Source organism: Mastigoproctus giganteus, chromosome 3 (assembly GCF_048544385.1).
Source record: "Mastigoproctus giganteus isolate SK-2022 chromosome 3, ASM4854438v1, whole genome shotgun sequence".
In the NCBI taxonomy this organism is placed as follows: Eukaryota; Metazoa; Arthropoda; class Arachnida; order Uropygi; family Thelyphonidae; genus Mastigoproctus; species Mastigoproctus giganteus.
Window position 1 is genome coordinate 230,430,500 of NC_143577.1, and position 22,585 is coordinate 230,453,084.

At 37.0% G+C, this 22,585-nt stretch overlaps 1 protein-coding gene across 1 annotated transcript in view; it reads left to right on the top strand.

Moving 5' to 3' along the window:
• Nucleotides 1-22,585, top strand: part of LOC150088829 (uncharacterized) — a 247,355-nt gene that overhangs the window by 64,897 nt on the left and 159,873 nt on the right. Inside the window, exons 11-13 of the mRNA XM_090370333.1 lie at nt 15,543-15,720; nt 18,453-18,658; nt 20,430-20,526. Of these exons, the coding sequence (XP_090226459.1) occupies nt 15,543-15,720; nt 18,453-18,658; nt 20,430-20,526 (481 nt within the window). The remainder of the gene's footprint in view (nt 1-15,542; nt 15,721-18,452; nt 18,659-20,429; nt 20,527-22,585) is intronic.

A 22,585-nucleotide genomic window follows, 5' to 3' on the forward strand; every position in this document is an offset into this window, starting at 1 on the left:
CATTATTTTCTCTGGAACCAAAGTTAAATTAACAGATCTGTAATTACTCGTGTCACCCTTTGATCCCCCTTTGTGAATTTGGGACACATTTGCATATCTCCAGTCCATGGTGACCTCCCCTGAGTCCAAGAAAACTTTCATAATTATGGTTAATAGTTTGCTTATTTCCTTTGCTGCCTCCTTTAATATAACTGGATAGATACCATCCACCCCACGTGCCTTTTTTATGTCAATTTCAACAATTTTTCCTCCACTTTGCTCGGTTATTACAAAGTCATTTAGTTCCCTGCTAGAGTTTGATAAGCTTCCTCCACTTCCCTACAGACTTCCTAAAGTGTGAATGTAGATGCAAAATACTCATTCAGTTTGTTAGTTACCTCAGCAGATTCATCAGTAATCGAACTGTCTATATCAAGTGGACTTCTCAGAGTTACCAAATGTCAAAGTACAAGCAATCACTAGCAAGTGACACTGACTAATGTTCATATCCAGTTAACGATCCAAAAGTTTTGAAAGAAGGAAAATTAATCCAGAAAAAGAACTTAATCACAAACTTCTAGCAAATGAAATTCTAAACAGGCTATGCAATCTGATAATTCTAGACATGTTATCCACACAAATGCAGGAAGTCTCTGTTTATGTACCTCTCTTCTGGCTTAAAAAAGCAACTTACTTGTTTCTTTTAAATATTTTGCCAACTTTTCAAACATAACATTTAAAAGAAAAAGACATTTAAAAATATTTTTCAGCATTTTAAAATTTGAACATGACTCCTCGATCCAATGCACTGCACGTCCGTGTACAGAGGTCATTATGCTTTGGTAAGTAGAGGCATGCGATGCAAGAAAGCAAGCTTATGCAGCATCAGCCAAAAAAAAAAATCCTCCCATTTCACCACTCCATTCATTCCAAATGCCTGTTCAGCTCAGCCTTAAATTTATTTAGGCTATCAACTTCCACAACAAAAGATTGAAGTCTGTTCCACCAATCAACCACCCGTTGGCTAAAGGCAAATTTCCGCAGATCTATTCTACAACTATCTTTCCTCAATTTGAATCTATGCCCCCTCAGGTTCTTAATCTGAGCAAGAGGAAGAATCCCATCAGCATTCAGCTTTCTCAACCCATTCAAGGCCTTATACACTTCAATCAGATCACCTCGCAGGTGCCTACTCTCTAGGCACTGCAATTTGCAGAACTTAAGCCTTTCTTTGTAAGAGCACCCCTTTGTTCCCCTCATCAATCTTGTTGCCCTTCTTTGTACTCATTCTAGCACCGCTACATCCTTCCTAAAATGAGGAACTCCAGACTTGTACACAGTACTCTAGGTGTGGCCTGACCATTGCCTTGTATAATGGGATAATCACCTTCCTGTCCCTGCTAGCAAAATTCCTATATATCATTGACAAGACTCCATGACCTGTCCTGGCAGCCCATCTGCACTGCTCACCAAATTTCATATTTGACTGCAAAATTACCCCCAGGTCTTTTTCACTTTCCACCTCCCTGAGTGTAGTACCAAACAGTTTGATAACTGATGATAACGTTTATCATCAGTTATTGTTACCCATATGCAGTACTTTGCATTTGTGAATGTTAAACTTCACTTGCCACTTTTCAGCCCATTTGTCCGACTTATCTAGATCCAGTTGGAGTAGCATACTGACTTTACTATCGTTAACCTTGCCAACCTTTGTATCATCTGCAAACTTGGACATTAATCCTGATATACCAAAGGAGGTTAGGCAGGCGAAGGCAGATTACGAGAAATCCTTGGCAAAAGATGCTAAGAAAAACAGCAAGGATTTCTTTACTTATATAAACTCTAAAAGGAAGGGGATGAATCTGCTTGGTCCACTTGACATCAATGGTTTGACTTTTGATGATCCTGCTCAGATAGCAAACAAACTGAATGAGTATTTTGCATCTACATTCACACATGAGGAATTATTAAGTTTTGAAAATGGCAGAAGGTTATCAAATTGTAGCAGAATACTTAATGATTTTGTAATAACTGAGAGCAAAGTGGAGGAGAAATTGTTGAAGTTAAACATAAGAAAGGCACCTGGGGTGGATGGGATCTATCCAGTTATATTAAAGGAGGCGGCAAAGCAACTAAACAAACCCTTAGCCATAATTATGAGAGCATCCTTGGAATCAGGGAGGTTCTCACGGACTGGAGATGTGCAAATGTATCCCCAATTCACAAAGGGGGATCGAAGGGTCACACGAGTAATTACAGACCAGTTAGTTTAACTTCTGTTCCGGGTAAAATAATGGAGTCACTGGTTAAAGATGCATTGCAGGATCATCTAGACAAGACTGCAGCAATAATTCAGACACAGCATGGGTTTGTTAAGGGAAAGTCTTGTCTGACAAATTTGATAGGATATTATGATGTGGTTACAAAGGAACTGGATGCAAAAAATAATTTTGATATCATATATTTGGATTTCAGGAAAGCTTTTTACACTGTCAGACTTTTGTGGATTTATTGGATGATTGTTTTCTGCAACAGCATGTTCGAGAGGCAACCAGAGAAAGTAATACTCTTGATCTGGTTATCAGCAGTGATCATTCGTGTATTAAGAATTTGCAGATAAAGGAACCACTAGGCGGCAGTGATAACAGTGTACTGATGTGGGTTACAAAGGAACTGGATGCAAAAAATAATTTTGATATCATATATTTGGATTTCAGGAAAGCTTTTAACACTGTTGCGCATGGAAGACTATTGTACAAATTGGAGCAGAATGGTATTAAGGGTAAGTTGCTACAATGGATAAAAGGATGGTTAAGTGGGAGAAGACAGAGGGTGGTAATCAATGGGTGCTGCTCTTCTTGGACTAATGTTATTAGTGGAGTCCCACAGGGTTCGGTGTTAGGTCCACCATTGTTTTGTATATTTATCAATGATATTGATGAAGGTATATCAGGCTTAATGTCAAAGTTTGCAGATGATACAAAGGTTGACAGGGTTGTTAATGACAGTAATGGCAGTGTGCTACTGCAACAGGATCTAGATAATTTGGGCAGATGGGCTAAGAAGTGGCAACTGAAGTTTAACCTTGACAAATGCAAAGTACTGCATATGGGTAGAAGTAACCCCAGAGAAACGTACCAATTGTGTGGTACTACACTTAAGGTGGTAGAAAATGAAAAAGACCTGGGAGTAATTGTGTAGTCAGATATGAAGTTTTCTGAACAATGCAGACAGGATGCCAGGGCAGGTCATGGGGTTTTGTCATTGATATATAGGAATTTTGCTAGTAGGGAAAAGGAGGTAATTATCCCTCTGTATAAGGCAATGGTCAGGCCACGCCTTGAATACTGCGTACAGGTCTGGAGGCCTCATTTTAAGAAGGATGTAGATTTACTTGAGCGTGTACAGAGAAGGGCAACAAGATTGGTGAAGGGAATGAAGGGATCCTCTTATCAAGAGAGATCTAAGTTCTGCAAATTGCAGTGGCTGGAGACTAGGCACCTGCACTGTGATCTGATTGAGGTGTATAAGGCCTTGAATGGGTTGAGCATGCTGAATTCTGATGGGTTCCTTCCACTTGTTCAGATTACGAACCTAAGGTGGCATAAATTCAAATTAAGAAAAGACAGACGTGGAATAGATGTGCAGAAATTTGCCTTTAGCCAACGGGTGGTTAATTGCTGGAAAAAACTTTCATCTGTCGTTGTGGAAGTTGATAGGTTAAATAAATTTAAGGTGGAACTGGACAGCCATTTGGAGGGAATGGTGTGAGTTTTTTTTTTTTTTTTTTGGCTGATGCTGCATAAGCTCATACACTTGCTTTCTTGCATCACATGCCACTACTACTACTATTGTTGCACATGGAAGACTATTGTACAGATTGGAGCAGAACGGTATTAAGGGTAAATTGCTACAATGGATAAAAGGATGGTTAAGTGGGAGAAGACAGAGGGTGTGGTAATCATAGATGCTGCTCTTCGTGGACTAATGTGGAGTCCACAGGGTTCGGTGTTGGGTCCACTGTTGTTTTGTATATTTATCAATGATATTGATGAAGGTATATCAGGCTTAATGTTGAAGTTTGCAGATACAAAGTTTGGCACGGTTGTTAATGTCAGTAAAGGCAGTGTGCTGCTGCAACAGGATCTAGAAAATTTTTGCAGATGGGCTAAGAAGAGGCAACTGAAGTTTAACCTTGATAAATGCAAAGTACTGCATATGGGCAGAAGTATCCCCAGAGAAACGTACCAACTGTGTGGTACTACCCTTAAGGTGGTAGAAAATGAAAAAGACCTGGGAGTAATTGTGCAGTCAGATATGAAGTCTTCTGAGCAATGCAGACAGGCTGCCAGGGCAGGTCATGGGGTTTTGTCAATGATATATAGGAATTTTGTTAGCAGGGAAAAGGAGGTGATTGTCCCTCTGTATAAGGCAATGGTCAGGCCACACCTGGTGCCTCAATAGCCAGGTGGGAAGGAGCAGCAGTGCATAGCACATGCTTCTTGATTAGACCGGGGCTCGAACCCGTCACCACCAAGTACGGAGGATGCGGAAAGGTCAAGGAATGACCACTGCATATCCCGGAGCAATATGGCTTAGTTGCTAATGCTCCTAAATAACAAAACAAGGTCACAGCTTGAGTACTGCGTACAGGTCTGGAGGCCTCATTTTAGGAAGGATGTAGATTTGCTTTAGTGTGTAGAAGGGAAACAAGATTGTTGAGGTGAATGAAGGGATCCTCTTACCAAGAGAGGCTTAAATTCTGCAAATTGCAGTGGCTTGAGACTAGACACCTGCGTGGTGATCTGATTGAGGTGTATAAGGTCTTGAATGGGTTGAACACGCTGAATTCTAATTATGGCTAAGGGTTTGCTTACTTCCTTTGCTGCCTCCTTAATATAACTGGACAGATCCCATCCACCTCAGGTGCCTTTCTTATATTTAACTTCAACAATTTCTCCTCCACTTGGCTCTCAGATATTACAAAATCATTAAGCTCCCTGTTAGAATTTAATAAACTTGTGTTCTCCACTTCCCTACAGAATTCCTCATATGTGAATGTAGCTGCAAAATACTTATCCAGTTTGTCTGCTACCTGAGCAGAATCATCAACAGTCGAACCATCGATATCAAGTGGCCCAACCTGATTCAGCCCCTTCCTTCTAGAGCAGGCCTGGGCAAACGTTTTGGCTGAAAGGCCACAATAGGAAGTCAAAAAGAAGGTGGGCCGCACGTAAAATACTTTTTTTAGATATATATTATTTGTTAACAAGAAGAAGAAATATAACATAAAAAAAAATTATTCTCTAACAACCAAGAATTTAATGAGATGAATGGAACTGTTTTACATCTTTTAACATTTTTTTTAATTTCGGGTGCTAATTTTGTAGTTGAGATTCTTAAAACTGCTTGTAAATGTTCATCGGTGATGCTTGATCGTAAAGAATTTTTATTTAGATTCATGATGGAAAATGTTTGTTCACATATGTAGGTTGATCCAAAAATGACCAACATTTTTTGGGCAAAATAGTAGTAGTAGTAATAGTGGCATGTGATGCAAGAAAGCAAGTGTATGAGCTTATGCAGCATCAGCCAAAAAAAAAAAATCACACCATTGCCTCCAAATGCCTGTCCAGTTCCTCCTTAAATTTATTCAATCTATCAACTTCCACCACGACAGATGGAAGTTTGTTCCAGCAATTAACAACCCGCTGGCTAAAGGCAAATTTCCGCACATCTATTCTACATCTGTCTTTTCTTAATTTGAATTTATGCCCCCTTAGGTTCGTAATCTGAACAAGTGGAAGGATCCCATCAGAATTCAGCGTGCTCAACCCATTCAAGGCCTTATATACCTCAGTCAGATCACCGCGCGGCGCCTCCGTAGCCAGGTGGGAAGGAGCAGCAGTGCCTAGTACACGCTTCTTGATTAGACCGGGGTTCGAACCCGTCACCACCAAATACGGAGGATGCGGAAAGGTCAGGGAATGACCACCGCATATCCTGGAGCAATATGGCCTTAGTTGCTAATGCTCCTAAAAACCAAATAACAAACAAACAACAAACAGATCACCGCGCAGGTGCCTAGTCTCCAGCCACTGCAATTTGCAGAACTTAAGCCTCTCTTGGTAAGAAGATCCCTTCATTTCCCTCACCAATCTTGTTGCCCTTCTCTGTACACGCTCAAGTAAATCTACATCCTTCCTAAAATGAGGCCTCCAAACCTGAACGCAGTACTCAAGGGGTGGCCTGACCATTGCCTTATACAGAGGGATAATCACCTCCTTTTCCCTGCTAGCAAAATTCCTATATATCATTGACAAAACCTCATGACCTGCCCTGGCAGCCTGTCTGCATTGCTCAGAAAACTTCATATCTGACTGCACAATTACTCCCAGGTCTTTTTCATTTTCTACCACCTTAAGTGTAGTACCACACAGTTGGTACATTTCTCTGGGGTTACTTCTACCCATATGCAGTACTTTGCATTTGTCAAGGTTAAACTTCAGTTGCCACTTCTTAGCCCATCTGCCCAAATTATCTAGATCCTGTTGCAGTAGCACACTGCCATTATTGTCATTAACAACCCTGTCAACCTTGGTATCATCTGCAAACTTCGACATTAAGTCTGATATAGCTTCATCAATATCATTGATAAATATACAAAACAACAGTGGACCTAATACCGAACCCTGTGGGACTCCACTAATAACATTAGTCTACGAAGAGCAGCACCCATTGATTACCACCCTCTGTCTTCTCCCACTTAACCATCCTTTTATCCATTGTAGCAACTTACCCTTAATACCATTCTGCTCCAATTTGTACAGTAGTCTTCCATGCGCAACAGTGTCAAAAGCTTTCCTGAAATCCAAATATATGATATCAAAATTATTTTTTGCATCCAGTTCCTTTGTAACCACATCATAATATCCTATCAGATTTGTCAGACAAGACTTTCCCTTAACAAACCCATGCTGTGTCTGAATTATTGCTGCAGTCTTGTCTAGATGATCCTGCAATGCATCTTTAACCAGTGACTCCATTATTTTACCTGGAACAGAAGTTAAACTAACTGGTCTGTAAAATCTTTAAGTTCTCCAAATGTGTCCGAATTAAGAGTATTGTAAAATTTACAGATTTCCTCATGACGGTGCAATTCCCTTAAATCGGTATCACACTGCAGATCTATAATCTGAAGTTTTACTTCACTCGTTGCACTATGAATTTCTATTGAAAATGGGTGGTGCACTATTGCCAAACTTGTCTCAATTTTTCGGAAGTTGCCAAATCTTCGTGAAAAGCGTTGATAATTTAAGAATATTTTTCAAATTTATTTTCTGAGATCTTCAGCAACTTCATTGTTGTAAAGTGGTGTACCTTTTTAATTAATAAATGTCGAATGAACAACTAGAGTTTTAATTGAAATCCATTCAAACTTTTTACCATATCATGGGCGTATAAATTTTTCCCTTGTAACACTGTGTTGAAACTATTTAAGTGTGTTACGATGTCCAGGATAAACACAAAATCACAAATCCAATTATTATCAGTTAATTCGGGAAAGTCCATAATATTTTTCAATTTTAAAAATAGAATGATATCATCTTTAAGATCCCATACTCGCCGAAGAACTTTTCCTAAGCTAATCCATCGAATTTGGCTATGATAAGGAATATCTGTGTACTTGAATTCAATATCTTGAAGAAAATTAACAAATTGTCTGTGTTTCAGGCCCCTCAATCGTATTAAATTTACTAGTTTAATAACACAAGATGTGACATCTTTTGTTATTAAAGGATAATAACACAAGGTGTCAGGATAATTTTCACAAATTTTATCCTGAATTTTCTTTAACGCTTCAACATTTTTACCTGTCAAACTTGGTGCTCCCTCAGTTGTTACGCTTACCATTTTGTTCCATTGTAAATTACATCTTGTTAAGCATTTTTTTTCCAAATATATCAGCTCCCATTGTTTGGTCTTCAAGAGATTCCATTGAAAGAAGCTCTTTAATAATTTCAAAATTAGAGGTACATCCACGTATGAAAATTAATAACTGTGCAGTATTCTTTTGGTCGTTACTTTTGTCGAGAGCTATTGAGTACCATGTTATGGATTCTAATACTGATAATAATTGCTCATTCAAATTTGTATCGATACATTCAATTCTTACTACGGTTCGCCAAGATAAACTTATATTCTCAAATTTGTGTTTAATGTCAGGACATATAATTCCACAAGCTTCAGTCATACATTCTTTAATATAGTTTCCATCAGAAAAAGGCTTGTTGCTTTTTGCAATTATATGAGAAATTGAGAAATAACAAAACTTGCCTCTACAGTAGCTTCTTGTTCCTTAGTTAGCCGCGTAAACACATTTTGTTGTCTAGATAAATTTTGAATCAATACAGCAGTTTTCGTTCTCACTTCCGGAGTTAAATTGGCACCACATTCGTAATGTTTAGTAGTGAAATGTCTTTTAATATTGTACTCTTTCAACACTGAGATATTCTCCCGGCAGATGAGACAAATAGTCTCGTTATCAATGTTAGCAAAAAAATATTTTGTGTTCCACTTTTCATTGAAGACACGATGCTCTTGTTGAATTTTTCGTTTTCTATTCATTTTTAAAAGGCATAAAATTTATCGCTACTGGCGCCAAGATGATAACAGAAGATAACGCAAAAAAACTAACTGCGGATTGACCGTTAGAGAAAACAGATTGGAACTGTGGCCGGTCAGCAGTCCTATCCTATTACTCCACCACCGCAGCAAAGCTGTTGTTGTCATCACCGGTTGTCTGTTACTGTAGTTTTGCGCGGTTAGTTTATAATTGCAAATTATACCGTTATAAAAGCGCCCGTTGGCTCGCTCCGGTTCGTGCACAATTTCAAATTCTATCTCAATTTGAATAATACAGAGATGATAAAACAAATTAGAAGTCAAAAATTCTATAATGTATTACATATACAAATTTATTTTTCAACAAGGCGTCGCAAAAGGCATAAAATAAGTAAACTTTTTTCGAAAATACAATTAAAGCTCGTGGGCCGCACAAAAATGTGTTGCGGGCTGCATGCAGCCCGCGGGCAATAGTTTGCTCGGGCCTGTTCAAGAGTCTATATAAGTAAAGAAATCTTTGCTGTTTTTTTTTTTTTTTTTTGCATTTTTTGCCAAAGATTTCTTGTATTCTGCCTTCGTGTACCTAACCTGCTTAGTGACATGATTACAGACTAGCTTATATCTACCACAGGCTTCTGTGGTGACTAATAATTTATATGTATCCCATGCATTTATTTTCTCTGCCACAAGTCTTGTTAGTTCATCTGATATCCATTTAGGCCTAAACCTTGAACAGTATTTTTTAGTTGGTATGAAAAGCCTAATAGCTTCCAAGATTAAATCCTTGAATGCTTCCCATTTTGAAATTGCCATTGATAACATCATCAGTTGGTCTCACTGATTAGAATTTAAAAACTGTCTGAGACCACTGTAGTGACCTTTACGAGAGCAAAAACCCTTCCGTTTCCCCCTGATAGAAGTTACTCCTTTAAGTAAATCCCATATCAGTACAATGTGACCACTGCCAACTAGTGGTTTCTTTATCTGCAGATTCTGAATGCATGAATTATCACTGCTGATAATCAGGTTAAGATTATTACTCCCTCTGGTTGACTGACGAAAATCCACAAAAGTCTTGCTTGTGAATGACCATCGACGAGTTCCAGTCAATATCTGGAAAGTTAAAATCCCCCATTATAAGACATTCTGATTTACTGGCCCACTCTGTTTCTCTGTACAATTGTTTGTTGTACTCATCAGAGTCATTAGGCCTATAGCACACTCCTACTCTCATTTTTTCTTTCCCAGTGCTTATGTCACATCAAACTGACCCAACATTGCACTGTCCATCTATGTCAACTAGATGCACTTCATTAGATTTTACATGCTTCTTATCTAACAGCATAATCCCTCCTTCCTTCCTGTCCTGTCTATCCTTTCTGGGGATTACACATTGTAATCTCCATATTCAAATTCTACTTTGCTTATATCTGTGTGACACCATCTCTCTGATATCCCAACAATGTTCACCTTTGATGTCCTAAACAACACTTCAAATTCATGAAATTTATTTTCTATACTCTGAGCATTGGTGTACATGCACCTGTTCTTACTCTTAGTTATCCTAACACAGCCCATGTATTTACCACAAGTTAAAATATTTTTGTAGTAAAGCAGTGTTCTAGAGAGCTATGATTTTTCTCACCATTACCTTCATCACGTTGACCGGGCTAGCCGGGTGGGTAAGTGCCTGCCTGGCAACCCAAAGGTCAAGGTTCGAATCCTGCCTCGGGCATGGATCAGAATACTGCAAAAACCTTGGGAGGTGCATTATAGCCACAGAAGCTGATGCACCAATAACTAACAAAAGAAAAAGAAAAAAATCTTCATCACTTTGTTTAATGTGTCAACACCACTAGGGGCTCATCTGTACCTTCAACAGTTGTACTCAAGAGCTCTTAAATTTTATTAGTAGCAATGGCAAATGATTCAAGAAAGGAAGTTTTTTTTTTTTTTTTTTATGTAAACCCCAAACACGAGAGATATTAGAACCTATAGTAATTAGTACCATGCTTGGGTTGTAGGTTGAGAAGACGAAAGAAGATATTTGTTGACATTGGACTTGAACTTCTGTATACCGTAAATTTCAGGAAATACGTATGAAGGAAGGTTGTTCCAGAAAACGGCAGTTGAATGAATAAACGAGGAAGATAAAAAGTTGGTTCTGTGAGTTTGAAGTTGGACAGTAAATGGATGTTGTCTGGTGGCAGTACGTGTTCGGACTGTTTTGAAAGAGAGAGTGGGAATTATAGAAGCCAATTCAGAAGAACAGTGCCCATGGAAGTATCTGTAGAAGAGGCATGCAGCAGAAACAGTACTTCTATGAGACAGCGAGTGGAGAGACTCTGTTAGAGATGAATCATTAATTAACCTAACTGCCCTCTTCTGAATGGAATCAAGAAGCCTGAGAGAGGTTTTGGGGGCACCATCCCATATGTGGGAACAATATTCCATGGCAGGGCGGATTTGCGATTTATACAGAGTGAGCAGCTGTTTGTAAGAAAAGTAACACCGAGAGCGAAAGAGAAAACCAAGATTTTTAGATGCAGAGGAAGCAATATATATATAATGTGTTTGTGCCAAGAGAGATTAGAAGTCAGGATAATCCCCAAAAGAGATATATCATTTTGCTTAGAAATCAGAGTGTCACCAAAGATAAGCATAGGAGCAGAAGAATCCTTTTTGTAAGATATGAGACAAGACTAAGTTTTAGAAGGATGGAAACAACTAAGTTGCCTTTGCCCCACTGGAGGATTACCTGGAGATCAGCATTTAAAGAATTGTTAGCGGATATTCAAGAAGTTGAAGCTGATTGAGCAGGGCAAGGTTTCTCATATTGGAAAGTAGAATGCAGTGTACTATCATCGGCAAAACTATGGATAGGACTTCCGGTCAATGGAAGAAGGTCATTAATATACAAGAGGAAAAGAGTGGGGGAAATAACTGAACCTTGGGGGACACCAGCATTAGTGGAGAAGTTAGAAGACAGAGTGCCATCTACCATCACCCTCAGTGAGCGATCAGAGAGAAAACTGGATAACCAATTACTAAAAACAGTTGGCAAACCATAAGATGGAAGCTTGTTTAGAAGACCTTTATGCCAAACACTATTGAAAGCCTTTGAGATGTCAAGAGCAACTACTTGTGTTACCGAACCTTTCCATTGAATTAGTCCATAAATGGGTAACATAAACCAGAATATCACCAGTGGATCGACACTGATGGAATCCATACTGGCGATCATTGATCAGACAGACGGTATCTAGGTAGTTTAAGAGTTGGCAGTTAATTGATTTCTCCATTACTTTAGAAAGAGTAGAAGTAATTGCAATAGGACGATAATTGGATGGGAGAGATTTGTCACCCTTTTTAGGAACTGGCTGGATATGAGCAAATTTCCAAGCAGAAGGGAAAACACCTTTGGAATAAGAAAGTGAAAAAAGACGGCAAATAATAGGAGTAAGTTCAGAAGCACAGGTTTTGAGAACAAGTGGAGAAATACCATCAGGACCTGGAGCTTTCTTAGCATCAAGATTCGTCAAAATCCTTCTGACATCCTTTTGACGGAAGACCACAGGAGGCATTGAATGAAGCGTATTGGGAATGGTGGGAGGTGTTTTACCAAGATCATTAATACATGAGTTGGAAGAAAAATGGGATGCTAGCAGGTCAGCTTTATCCTTGGCTGAAGTGACAACAGAACCATCTGGTTTGGACAGAGGTGGGAGCAGAGATGGGCAAAAGTTGCGGCCAATAGCTTTGGAAAGAGACCAGAATGCTTGGCTACCATTAGGTCAAGAAACACGTTTTCTACTCTTAGCCTGTTCAAACTCTAGTTTTGACTGATTAGTAACTGCTTTTTTACAATTGTTGCGAACTTTGGTGTAGGCAGAAAATGAAACTGGAGAATTAGAAACAAGCCAATTACGATATTCAACATTCTTCTCTTGAACAGCCTTAGCACATTTATTGGAAAACCAAGGTTTAGATAAAGGACGAGATTTTAAAGTGGAATGTGGGATAAAGGATTCCATTCCTGCAAGAATGATTTCACTGATACGATCTGAGGAAACGTTGACATCAGAAGTTTTGAAACAGTAATCTGACCAAGGAAAAGAAGAAAAGAAGTTTCGCAAGTCATTCCATTTTGCATTCTTGTAATGCCAAACAATACGAGGTTGGGAATAGCCATGAGATAAAGGTTCCATTGGAGAAGAGACAGTCACCAAGTTGTGATCTGTAATGCCTAAAGGACCTCTCACTTTGACCGTGTACTTAGAAGGGTTGTTTGTGAGAAAAAGATCAAGCGTATTGGCTGTCTGATTAGGATTGTCTGGTATTCTTTTAGGTAAATGAACAATCTGTGCAAGGTCATTAGTAATTGCAAAAGCCTTAGCATCTCGACCAGCTGGGTTGGTGTGACTGGAAAACGGAAGCCAGCTGGGGTTGTGAACATTAAAATCACCGGGGAAAATATACCTCACTGTTAGGAAAGTTGGACTGGAGAAAGTCAAGTTGCAAAGAGAGGAAGTCATAGAGCTCCAAGTGATTAGTGGAGTTGGGAGAACGGTAGAGACAACAGATGAATTTGACACAATGAGGTAGAGGGATTTTAAGGCAGAGAAGATCAAAGAGAGGAGATTCCAAATTGCCAAGTCTCTGACAGGGAATATCAGAACGAACATATGCACAAGTACCACCTTTGATGCGAAAGGAATCATACAGCGAATAATTTGGGCATCTGACATGAGCAGTAGTTGAATCAACCGATAACTGAGATTCTGTCATAAAAAGTACATGAGGTTTGGCAGACTGCAAGTGGAAATGGACATCGTTGAGATTAGAATTGAGACCACGTATATTTGTGAAATGAATTAGGAAGTGCTTGGGAGGTTTAGATCTTTTTGCAGATAAGCTTGCTCTATTAGTTTGATAATTCATGGTGTATTCAATAGTAAGAAAAAGTGGGTGGGACATGCTGTATGAAGTAATGAAATTTTTGGATATGGCGTACACTTGGTAAGAATATACCCAGATCCTTGATATAACGTGGCCTCGACAATGCTCCCTGCATACACACTACTCGGACTCCCTCCAGTCACTATCTGGCATAGCTTACATAGCATCAGCCAAAAAAAAAAAAAAAAAAAAAAAAAAAAAAAAAAGCCTACACACTTCACTCATCCATACTCTCTAAGAATTTTTCTAGTTTTTCCTTGATTTATTGAAACCATCTGCTGCCAAAATAACAACAGATGGAAGCCTGTTCCAACAATCAACCACCCGCCTGAAAGCAAACTGCACATCTATCCCACAACATCCTTCCTAAACTTCAGTTTATTTATTCTCGTGTGTAGTCTCAGCAAGAGGAAAAATACCATTAACATTCAGCTTACTCAATCTATTGAAGGCCTTAATCACCTCAATCAGATCACCCCACAGGTGCCTACTCTCCAGTTTCTGCAATTTGCAGAACTGAAGCCTTTCCACGTAAGAGCACATGTTCCTTTCACCAATCTGGTTTCCCTTCTCTGTCCCTATTCCAGCAGATGTACATCTTTCGTAAATGAGGCCTCTAGACCTGTATACAGTTTCTCAAGATGCAGCCTAACCATGGACTTGTACAAAGGGATAATCACCTCCTTATCCCTGCAGCATAGTTTCTGTATATCACTGACAAAACCCATGAGCTGTGCTGGCAGCATGTCCACTCAGCTCAGAGAATTTAATATGAAGGTAGTAGTTATTTAATCACAAGCAAAGGAAGTAAGGCCTTCCCATGAGTTATTATGGGTTTTTCATCTCATAAAATATGCAGATCAGGCCATGACCACATGCTTACATAGACATAATACATAATAAAAATCACATCTGGGGTCATCTGAACTGTTGCACTATGAGTAGAATGGTTGATGGGAAACCTCCAAAATGAATGTATTCACAACTGCAAAAGTACTTGTAGAATTACCAAGTTTAAAATGGTGACAAATATTACTTTTTAACTCTGGAGACCTGTTTTAAGAGAATAATTGGAGAAATCGTATGTGAACCAAAATTTGGAAGATTTATATTTAACCTGTTGTGGCTACATTAAGCTATGTACAACTTTTGAGGTTCATTTTGATCATTTGGTAGAGATGATTTCATTCATTATAGTAGGGAAACTGGAAGAAAATTACATTGGAAAAAAAAACTGAGTTAGACAAAATGGGAGATTAGAATGATCCCCGGCGCCTCCGTAGCCAGGTGGGAAAGAGCAGCAGTGCGCAGCACATGCTTCTTGATTAGACCGGGGTTCGAGCCCATCACCACCAAATACGGAGGATGCAGAAAGGTCAGGGAATGACCACCGTATATCCCGGAGCAATATGGCCTTAGTTGCTAATTTGCTAATGCTCCTTAAAAAAAAAAAAAAAAAAAAAAAAAAAAAAAATCCTAAAAACCAAACAACAAACAAACAACAGAATGATTCCCCCCCCTCCTTCATAAGCAACAGTGGGTTTTCAGACTTCGTGAGAAACCATATTGTTTGATTAAATGAGTTGTTAGCAGGATATTGATCTGGAATAGGAACTAAGTTATATGAACTAAACCATATTAATACTCCTATTAGCTAATGTTACTGTGGCTTACTTTGTAGTGTATAATTAAAAATATTGCATTGTAAAATTATTTTAATAATTTTACAGTGCTGTATTTCAAATTTATTACTTCTTGTACAAATTATAAAATTATTATTTTAATAATGACAAATAATTTCTTTGAATGAATGTTTAAAAATTTTAAAATTTGATAACTCAGATTCCATCAGTTATTCGTGGGGTAAAAGTTATTGGATGTTAACTCTTCTACACAAATTAGTATAATTAATGAATGCAGAACTATCCAAATAATTTTAATAAAGCATTATAACTACTGCTTTTTTTCCATTTCAGAATCTCTCCTGAGAAGCTATTTCTTAACCTTACATCTGTATCTACTAGTTTACCACAAGCAGAAAAACTTGGTGTAATGCTAGGACTAGATATTCAAAAACTTTATGAGATTGCTGCTGATCTTCAACTAGCTAATGGGCAGTTTGCTCAGGCTGTTCATCTCTATCAGCTTTCAAAGGTAATTCGAAATAATTTTTATACTTTTTAAAGATTTCCACATCATCTGTAGACACCTTTTAAATCAAAAGGAAAAGAAAACTTTTGTGTGGCTAGTTCTCTGCCTGAATAAATAATACCATAATGAGATTTATCATTTATAAGAATATTATTGGAACTTTAATATCAGCATAATTAAAATTATACTGATAATGCTTATATACTGTCACTTTAAAAAGTCATTATGGATAATTGTAATATGTTTCCCTCAATTTCATTCATTAATAAGGAAAACAGGTTACATTTTGTAATCTGTTTATTCATTCCTTGAAATTTACGTAACCTTTCTGGCTCTATAAAATTTATTCCAGTACTATGTATAAAAACTTGTTTTCAACAAATTTTTGTGCATGGTCTGCAATCCTCTATTTGTGGGCTTTCTAGTCCTGCAGATAGTTGCTGGCACAGCCCTCACTGATACAACTGTCACCTTTGCTGTTACCTTTAAAAATGGTTCTGCTACACAGACACTGACAGAAATATGTCTCTCTCTCGAACATGCTAATATTTCCTTCTTTTCCCATAGTAAAGCATTAATGATGAGATGTGGCTGTGCAGTTCTTCTTAGAGGTAAGTTTATTTCCGTATATGGAAATATTTGGCACTCACCAAATACGTACACATGTGGATGTACGTATACATTTGTATGTACATACGTATGTGCTTGGCACTCACCTATTTTTATGCTGTATTGCAAGTATAACAAATCAAATTCAACTTAATTTATTGGTTTGGCTGTCATCCCTTTAAAAAAAAATTTATTTCTTTTTATATAAATCATTAAAGGTGTTAAAGAATTAGGAAAATACAGAGACTTAAAAATATTGGTAGTTTTTGGGATAAAAGATAGTCCTCATATGGAAATGAAGTGCGAGCTGTTTAGTTTTTATTAGAAACAATGTGTAGAACAACAGAGATGCTGGATTTGAATATTTGAAGTAGGAATTGTAGGTCATTGTTGACATAGTTAAACTTGCACTGAGGAAAGGACTAGTGGTGAAAATATACTTAGAAACTATGCTTAATATACATATTTGAGACACTTTGGTATGCTGTTCTTCAGTGTAGATAACAGTATAAATAAATAAAATAGAGGATTATCACAATAACATACTTTATTAAGAGCTGAAGTGAAACATAGACATGATCATTGTCCTTGTGTCTCTGTTGCACTTCAGCTCTTAAGTATGTTATGTTTATATTATTATCCATTTTATAGGCACCAGAGAAGCAATTTTCTGTTTACAAATATTGCTACAAAGGTGCTATGAACATCAAAAAGACGTGTATATATGTTTTATTGACTACGAGAAAGCCTTCGATTCAGTAGACCACGACCGCCTAATTGACCGATTGAGAAAACTTGGGCTTGAAAACAATGATATCAACTTTATTACAACTCTCTACTGGAATCAAACAGCCCGGCTTCGCTATGACAACGATCTGACAGACCCAATTCCAATAAAAAAAGGCGTCCGGCAAGGCTGTCCATTATCTCCCATTCTTTTTAACATCTATTCGGAAATGATCTTCGACCAAACACTGGCTGACAAGAACATCGGCATAAAAGTTAACGGACACTACATCAATAACTTAAGATATGCCGATGACACAGCACTAATAGCGGATTCAGAACAAGATTTACAGACCATCTTGAACGAAGTGGACATAGAAAGCCAAGCATGGGGGCTACGAATCAACAAAAAGAAAACAAAGGTGATGAAGGTCAGCAGGACTGCAAGCAAAATCACGATCAAACTAAACAACGAAAAATTAGAGCAAATACACCGCTTCAAGTATCTCGGAGTGCTCATTGATGACCAGCTGAACCATGAGGCCGAAATCAAAAGCAGAATTGAACAAGCCAGGCAGGCATTCACCAAATGGAGAACCCTCCTCACCGACAGAAGCTTGAACATCGTGCTCAAATTACGCACATTGAAATGCTACATCTGGCCAATACTGCTCTACGGTGTAGAAACCTGGACTCTAACATCAGCCACTACAAAAAAGCTCCAGGCCTTCGAAATGTGGCTCTACCGAAGAATGCTGAAAATTCCGTGGACAGCCAAGATAACCAACGCACAGGTCCTGCAGGACATGCACACGGAACGGGACCTGCTCAAAACCATCATCAGCAGGAAATGCAAATACCTAGGTCACATCGCTAGGAACCAACAAAAATATCACCTACTACCACTCATCCTGGAGGGAAAGATCGAAGGCAAGAAACGCCCAGGCAGACCGAAAATGGCATGGCTAGATAACATCAACACCTGGCTTCACATGACAACAGCACAAATTCTACACGCAGCGCTAGACAGAGAACAATATCAAAACGAAGTCGCAAACGCCATTCGGCAGCATTAAAGAAGAAGAAGATTTTATATAATGCACTGTATTGGAATTTTATGTATTGCATTCTAAATATTGGTTATGTAATTGTTATTTCAATTTTTCTACCAGACAGCTAGTTTTTCCTTTATTGTGATTATTGCTGGATGTGAATCCAGCAATAACAGCAATAACCCTTGCACAGCTTTATGTTGTTTCAAATGAGATTGTAAACTTTTTGAAATAGTAGTTATATGAAAAACCAAAGAAATTTTTATAAAGACAGTCTTACTTTAAAATCATTATTGAAAGTATGTAAATATCTTTAAATTTATTACTGATTTTGATTTATTTTTATAGTGTCCACAACTGAAACGAGTGGCACATTTCATGGGATACGGATACCTATCAGAGTTAATAGCTTATATTCAAGTTCTGTTTTCAACAAAAAGTGTGGAAATAGCATCCCCTGATAAAGGTCATTTTGCCAACATTGCTCTGCACTGTTTTACACAGCAGATTTTAGAAAAGAAACAGGAACGGCTTGCCATCACTAATGCACTTAGGTAAAAGCTAACATAATTCTTATATCTGCAACTTATAAAACATCATTTGCAGTTTCTTTGAATTAATAAATAATAAACTAATTAAGCAATGTCATGACAATATGATATCAGTACTAATGTGTTAAACTCTTTAACTTATCTCTCTCTCTCTCTCTCTCTCCCTCTCCCTCTCCCCCCCCAATTAATATTATTAAATAAGCCGACATTTGTGAGATAAAATTGAGCATTCTGCTTAATCAGTTTACAAACAAAGTTAGAAACTTAAAGGTTGCTTTCTAAGCACATTGAGTACACTGCAGTTTGGTTGTAGCAACTAAGATGAAACAATTGCCCTGGAAGCAAAAAGCAAGAGAGAGAGATTTTTGAAGTCACATCAGTAAGACTTCAGAATTTTTTTCTTTTATTATTTTTTTCCCCACGAAGTGTCTTGTTTATTTATTTATTTCCCCACGAGGTGACTGATATGAACATATCATTGCTGGCAGTTACCAGATTTTCATAAGAAAGTAATTTCCTTTGTTTGTGCACAGAAATTTCCTGGCATTTATTAATGTTTACGGATTGACTTATACTTGTTATAGGTACTTGGTTGTTCTGAACTTTCTAGTGCCATCTTTTACTCTATTGAATGGACCAGCAACTCATTTGTTCATTTTGGCATTCTCTTCATGCTGTATTTTTATATTTCCTTAATGGTATATAAAGTTGCCTTAAAGATATTTCCCCTCCCTGTATTATCTACCAGTTGATAGCCATATGGCATCTTAAAAAGTCATAATCTCCTTTCCTGAAATTAAAACTCATGTTTCAATTAAAACTACCTTTAACTGCTATAACCTTTCTCTTCATCATCTAGCTTAGAATTATGTTATCATTCCTTTCTAAGGGTTTTTGTACTGTTACCCCTGTGATGTTGTTTAGTTAAATGTGATAATTAGTTGTAAAATAATTTTCTCCCCAGTTGATTTAAATATTGATGATTTAACTCATCTAATTAATTTTAAAATTTTTCCCTCATGGTGAGTTTCCCTTCCAAAGGGCAAATTGAAATCCTTATAACAAGACATTCACACAGTCACCCGTTCTATCTGTATTTATAAGCTCTCATCATACTCTTCTGATCAGTAGCTTACACTACCCTTATTTTTCCTTGTTTCCAACTACATCATATTACACATATTCTGTGCTAGCATACTAAGTTCTGAATATGGGAGCGCTTTTACTACAGAGGGAGAAATGCATCTATATCACTAAAGCTATTAAAATGTATAGAGGAACTTAAACCACAAAATATGGCAAGTTAATGCTGGTTAATAGGTAAAGCAAGGTATTATTTTGTTCCTACAAACCTAACCATCCTTATTTAAAAATAAAATAAAGAAAAGACCAAATCACCATCTACCTCTGGAGGAGTGACCATCGGGCTCCTTATCCAAAGAGCCTATACCACCAAAGAGCAAGCACTACTTAAATAATTACAAAAAAAATACCACAACATAGAAACAAGGAACTCACAAGCACATTGCTTCAAAGGGACACACTTGTGATGGTGCACATACCATCTTACCATAGCGAAACTAATCATTCCCTATTTCTGGATCACGAAATTTCTTAGCCCTATTATGTCTATATTAATTGTCCTAACTAGAAGTTCAAACTCACTCATTTCATTTAGAAAGCAATTGATATTTCTACTTTACAGTTAATAAAATAATTGCACTTTATAAATGTATATACTGCATTGTGAAATTGTGTAATTAATCTATTATAGAAAATTCCTAAAGGAAAACCTCTATTATGATGAAGAATTTTCAATTAGACTTCTAGCTGAACAAGGACTTTATGATTTACTCTATTTTTGTTCACAGGTATGATACCCCAGTATTTAAAGTTTATTTTTATTTGGTATCATTTCCTTAAATTACTAAATATTGATATTTTTTCAAGTTAATGTTTTTTTGTTTATTGTAACTGTGAAGAAAATTTCATTGTAACTTGAGTTAAACAACGAATAGCAGCAGATAACCCATTTGAGTATCATATGGAATACTTCAACTCAGAAAAAAATACAATTATATGAGTGAAACAGAAATTGGGGACTCATCTAACTCATCATTTCCATGGTCTTTTGAATCTCTCCAGAATAATATTTGGAATAACTTTTGTTGGAATAACAAATGCCATTAGTGAATACAAGTGCTTAAACTTGAGCTTACCCATGTAAGATAAGCCCCCTGGACCTCTCTGCACATGACCAAATCAGCTGTTTTTATTATATAAAACGGAAAAGTAAGATTGACATGTGGTTTCATCATGTTAATTTCTTTATCTTAGTTATTGTTAATTACAGGAATAAGTTCAGGCAGACAACTGATAAATTCCAAGTTTAGTTGCATCAATACCTATGGGAAGTGTGAAACACACATTGGATTTTTTGCTGGTTGCAGAAAAGCCTGTCACTGTCCTGCAACATATGGCTATCCTTGAATTCAGAAGTAGGGTTTCTTCCTGAGAATTCCCAGGAAAAAATTGTAACTTTAAAATTTCCAATTCCCAGGAAAAGCAAAACATTTCCCCGAGAAATTGAGATATTTTTGTTTTTGTAATATGCAGACTGCTGTGTAATTTATTTTAAAATGCTTAATTTTTATTTAAATATAGTTTCAAATAAACATTTAATTTTCTTTATCTAATTTTACGATCTATATTCCCGTCCAATCAGAAAAATACCACGCTTTCGCCACAAGAATGGCAATAGTTTCCGGATAAAATAATTGTCTATTCTCTAAGTTCGTCATAATTCCAGTCCCTTCTATGTGGGTCAGTGCATGCATAGCATAAAGTCACAGTTAAGTGTTAACAAGATTATGAGTTGTGACTGTGAGTCATGTAATGTTACTTGAATTAATTAAGTAAAGTAAGTACTTCATATAGTAAAAAGTATACTAATGTGATGAATTTGAACTTTGCTTAATATTAATATAGTTTTTATTAGCAAAATAATTATAAATATTATTTAAAAATTAATAATTAAATTAAAACTAAACTAATTTTACTTACTTAATTTTAATTAACCCTAAAAATGAGTAAGACATACAAAGAATGTTGGCACTACAGTAAACCCCCGCTATTTGCGGGGGTTACGTTCCTGAGAAATGTCGCGAATACTGAGTTATGGCTCCCATAGTAATAAAGGGGTTCCGTTCCAAAGTATGAAATACAGTATATAAGAAAAACTAGTCTAAAATTTTGTCTATGTATGTATTATATGTACCTTCATAATATGACTATGTACATAGACAGTGCATAGTGAAATGCAAGCAAATGGCATCGAAATGAAAATAAGAAACAATTTAATATTAAATGTAATATTTATTAGAAATTTCAAACCAGCGCCTTTGCTAGCAAAAAAAACTTATCCTGCTAGTGCTATCACCAGTTTTGCTAAAGTGTTGATAAAGGAGTTTTGCCTTTTCATGAATGATGAGTGAACTTAATGGAATTTTATTTTGAGTTCGGTCTTCTATCCAGAGATTTAAAGCTTTTTCCATTTTTTCTAATTTAACATCACGAGTTACAGATCAAATTTTTGAAGCAATTAGCGCGTTTTCACGAACACTCTACGGCTGATTTTTTTCTTCCGATTTCTTGATTGATCGTACCGTTGACTCATTGATTTTATAATGTTTTGCCACTGAGGAGACACTTTCACCATTAGAAATTTTGTCTAATAACTCAATGTTATTCGCTAATGTCATCACCTTCTTTGATATTTTCACATTTCTCTTGTTATTCATATCCATATTTTTGTAGGGTTAGAAAGAACTTGTCCACAATAAAGTCACTTTCTTCTGTTAACACACTCGAGAAAGTCTGTTTTACACTGCAAAATGGTAGATTTATCACTTTTGTAAGCATATCAATTTA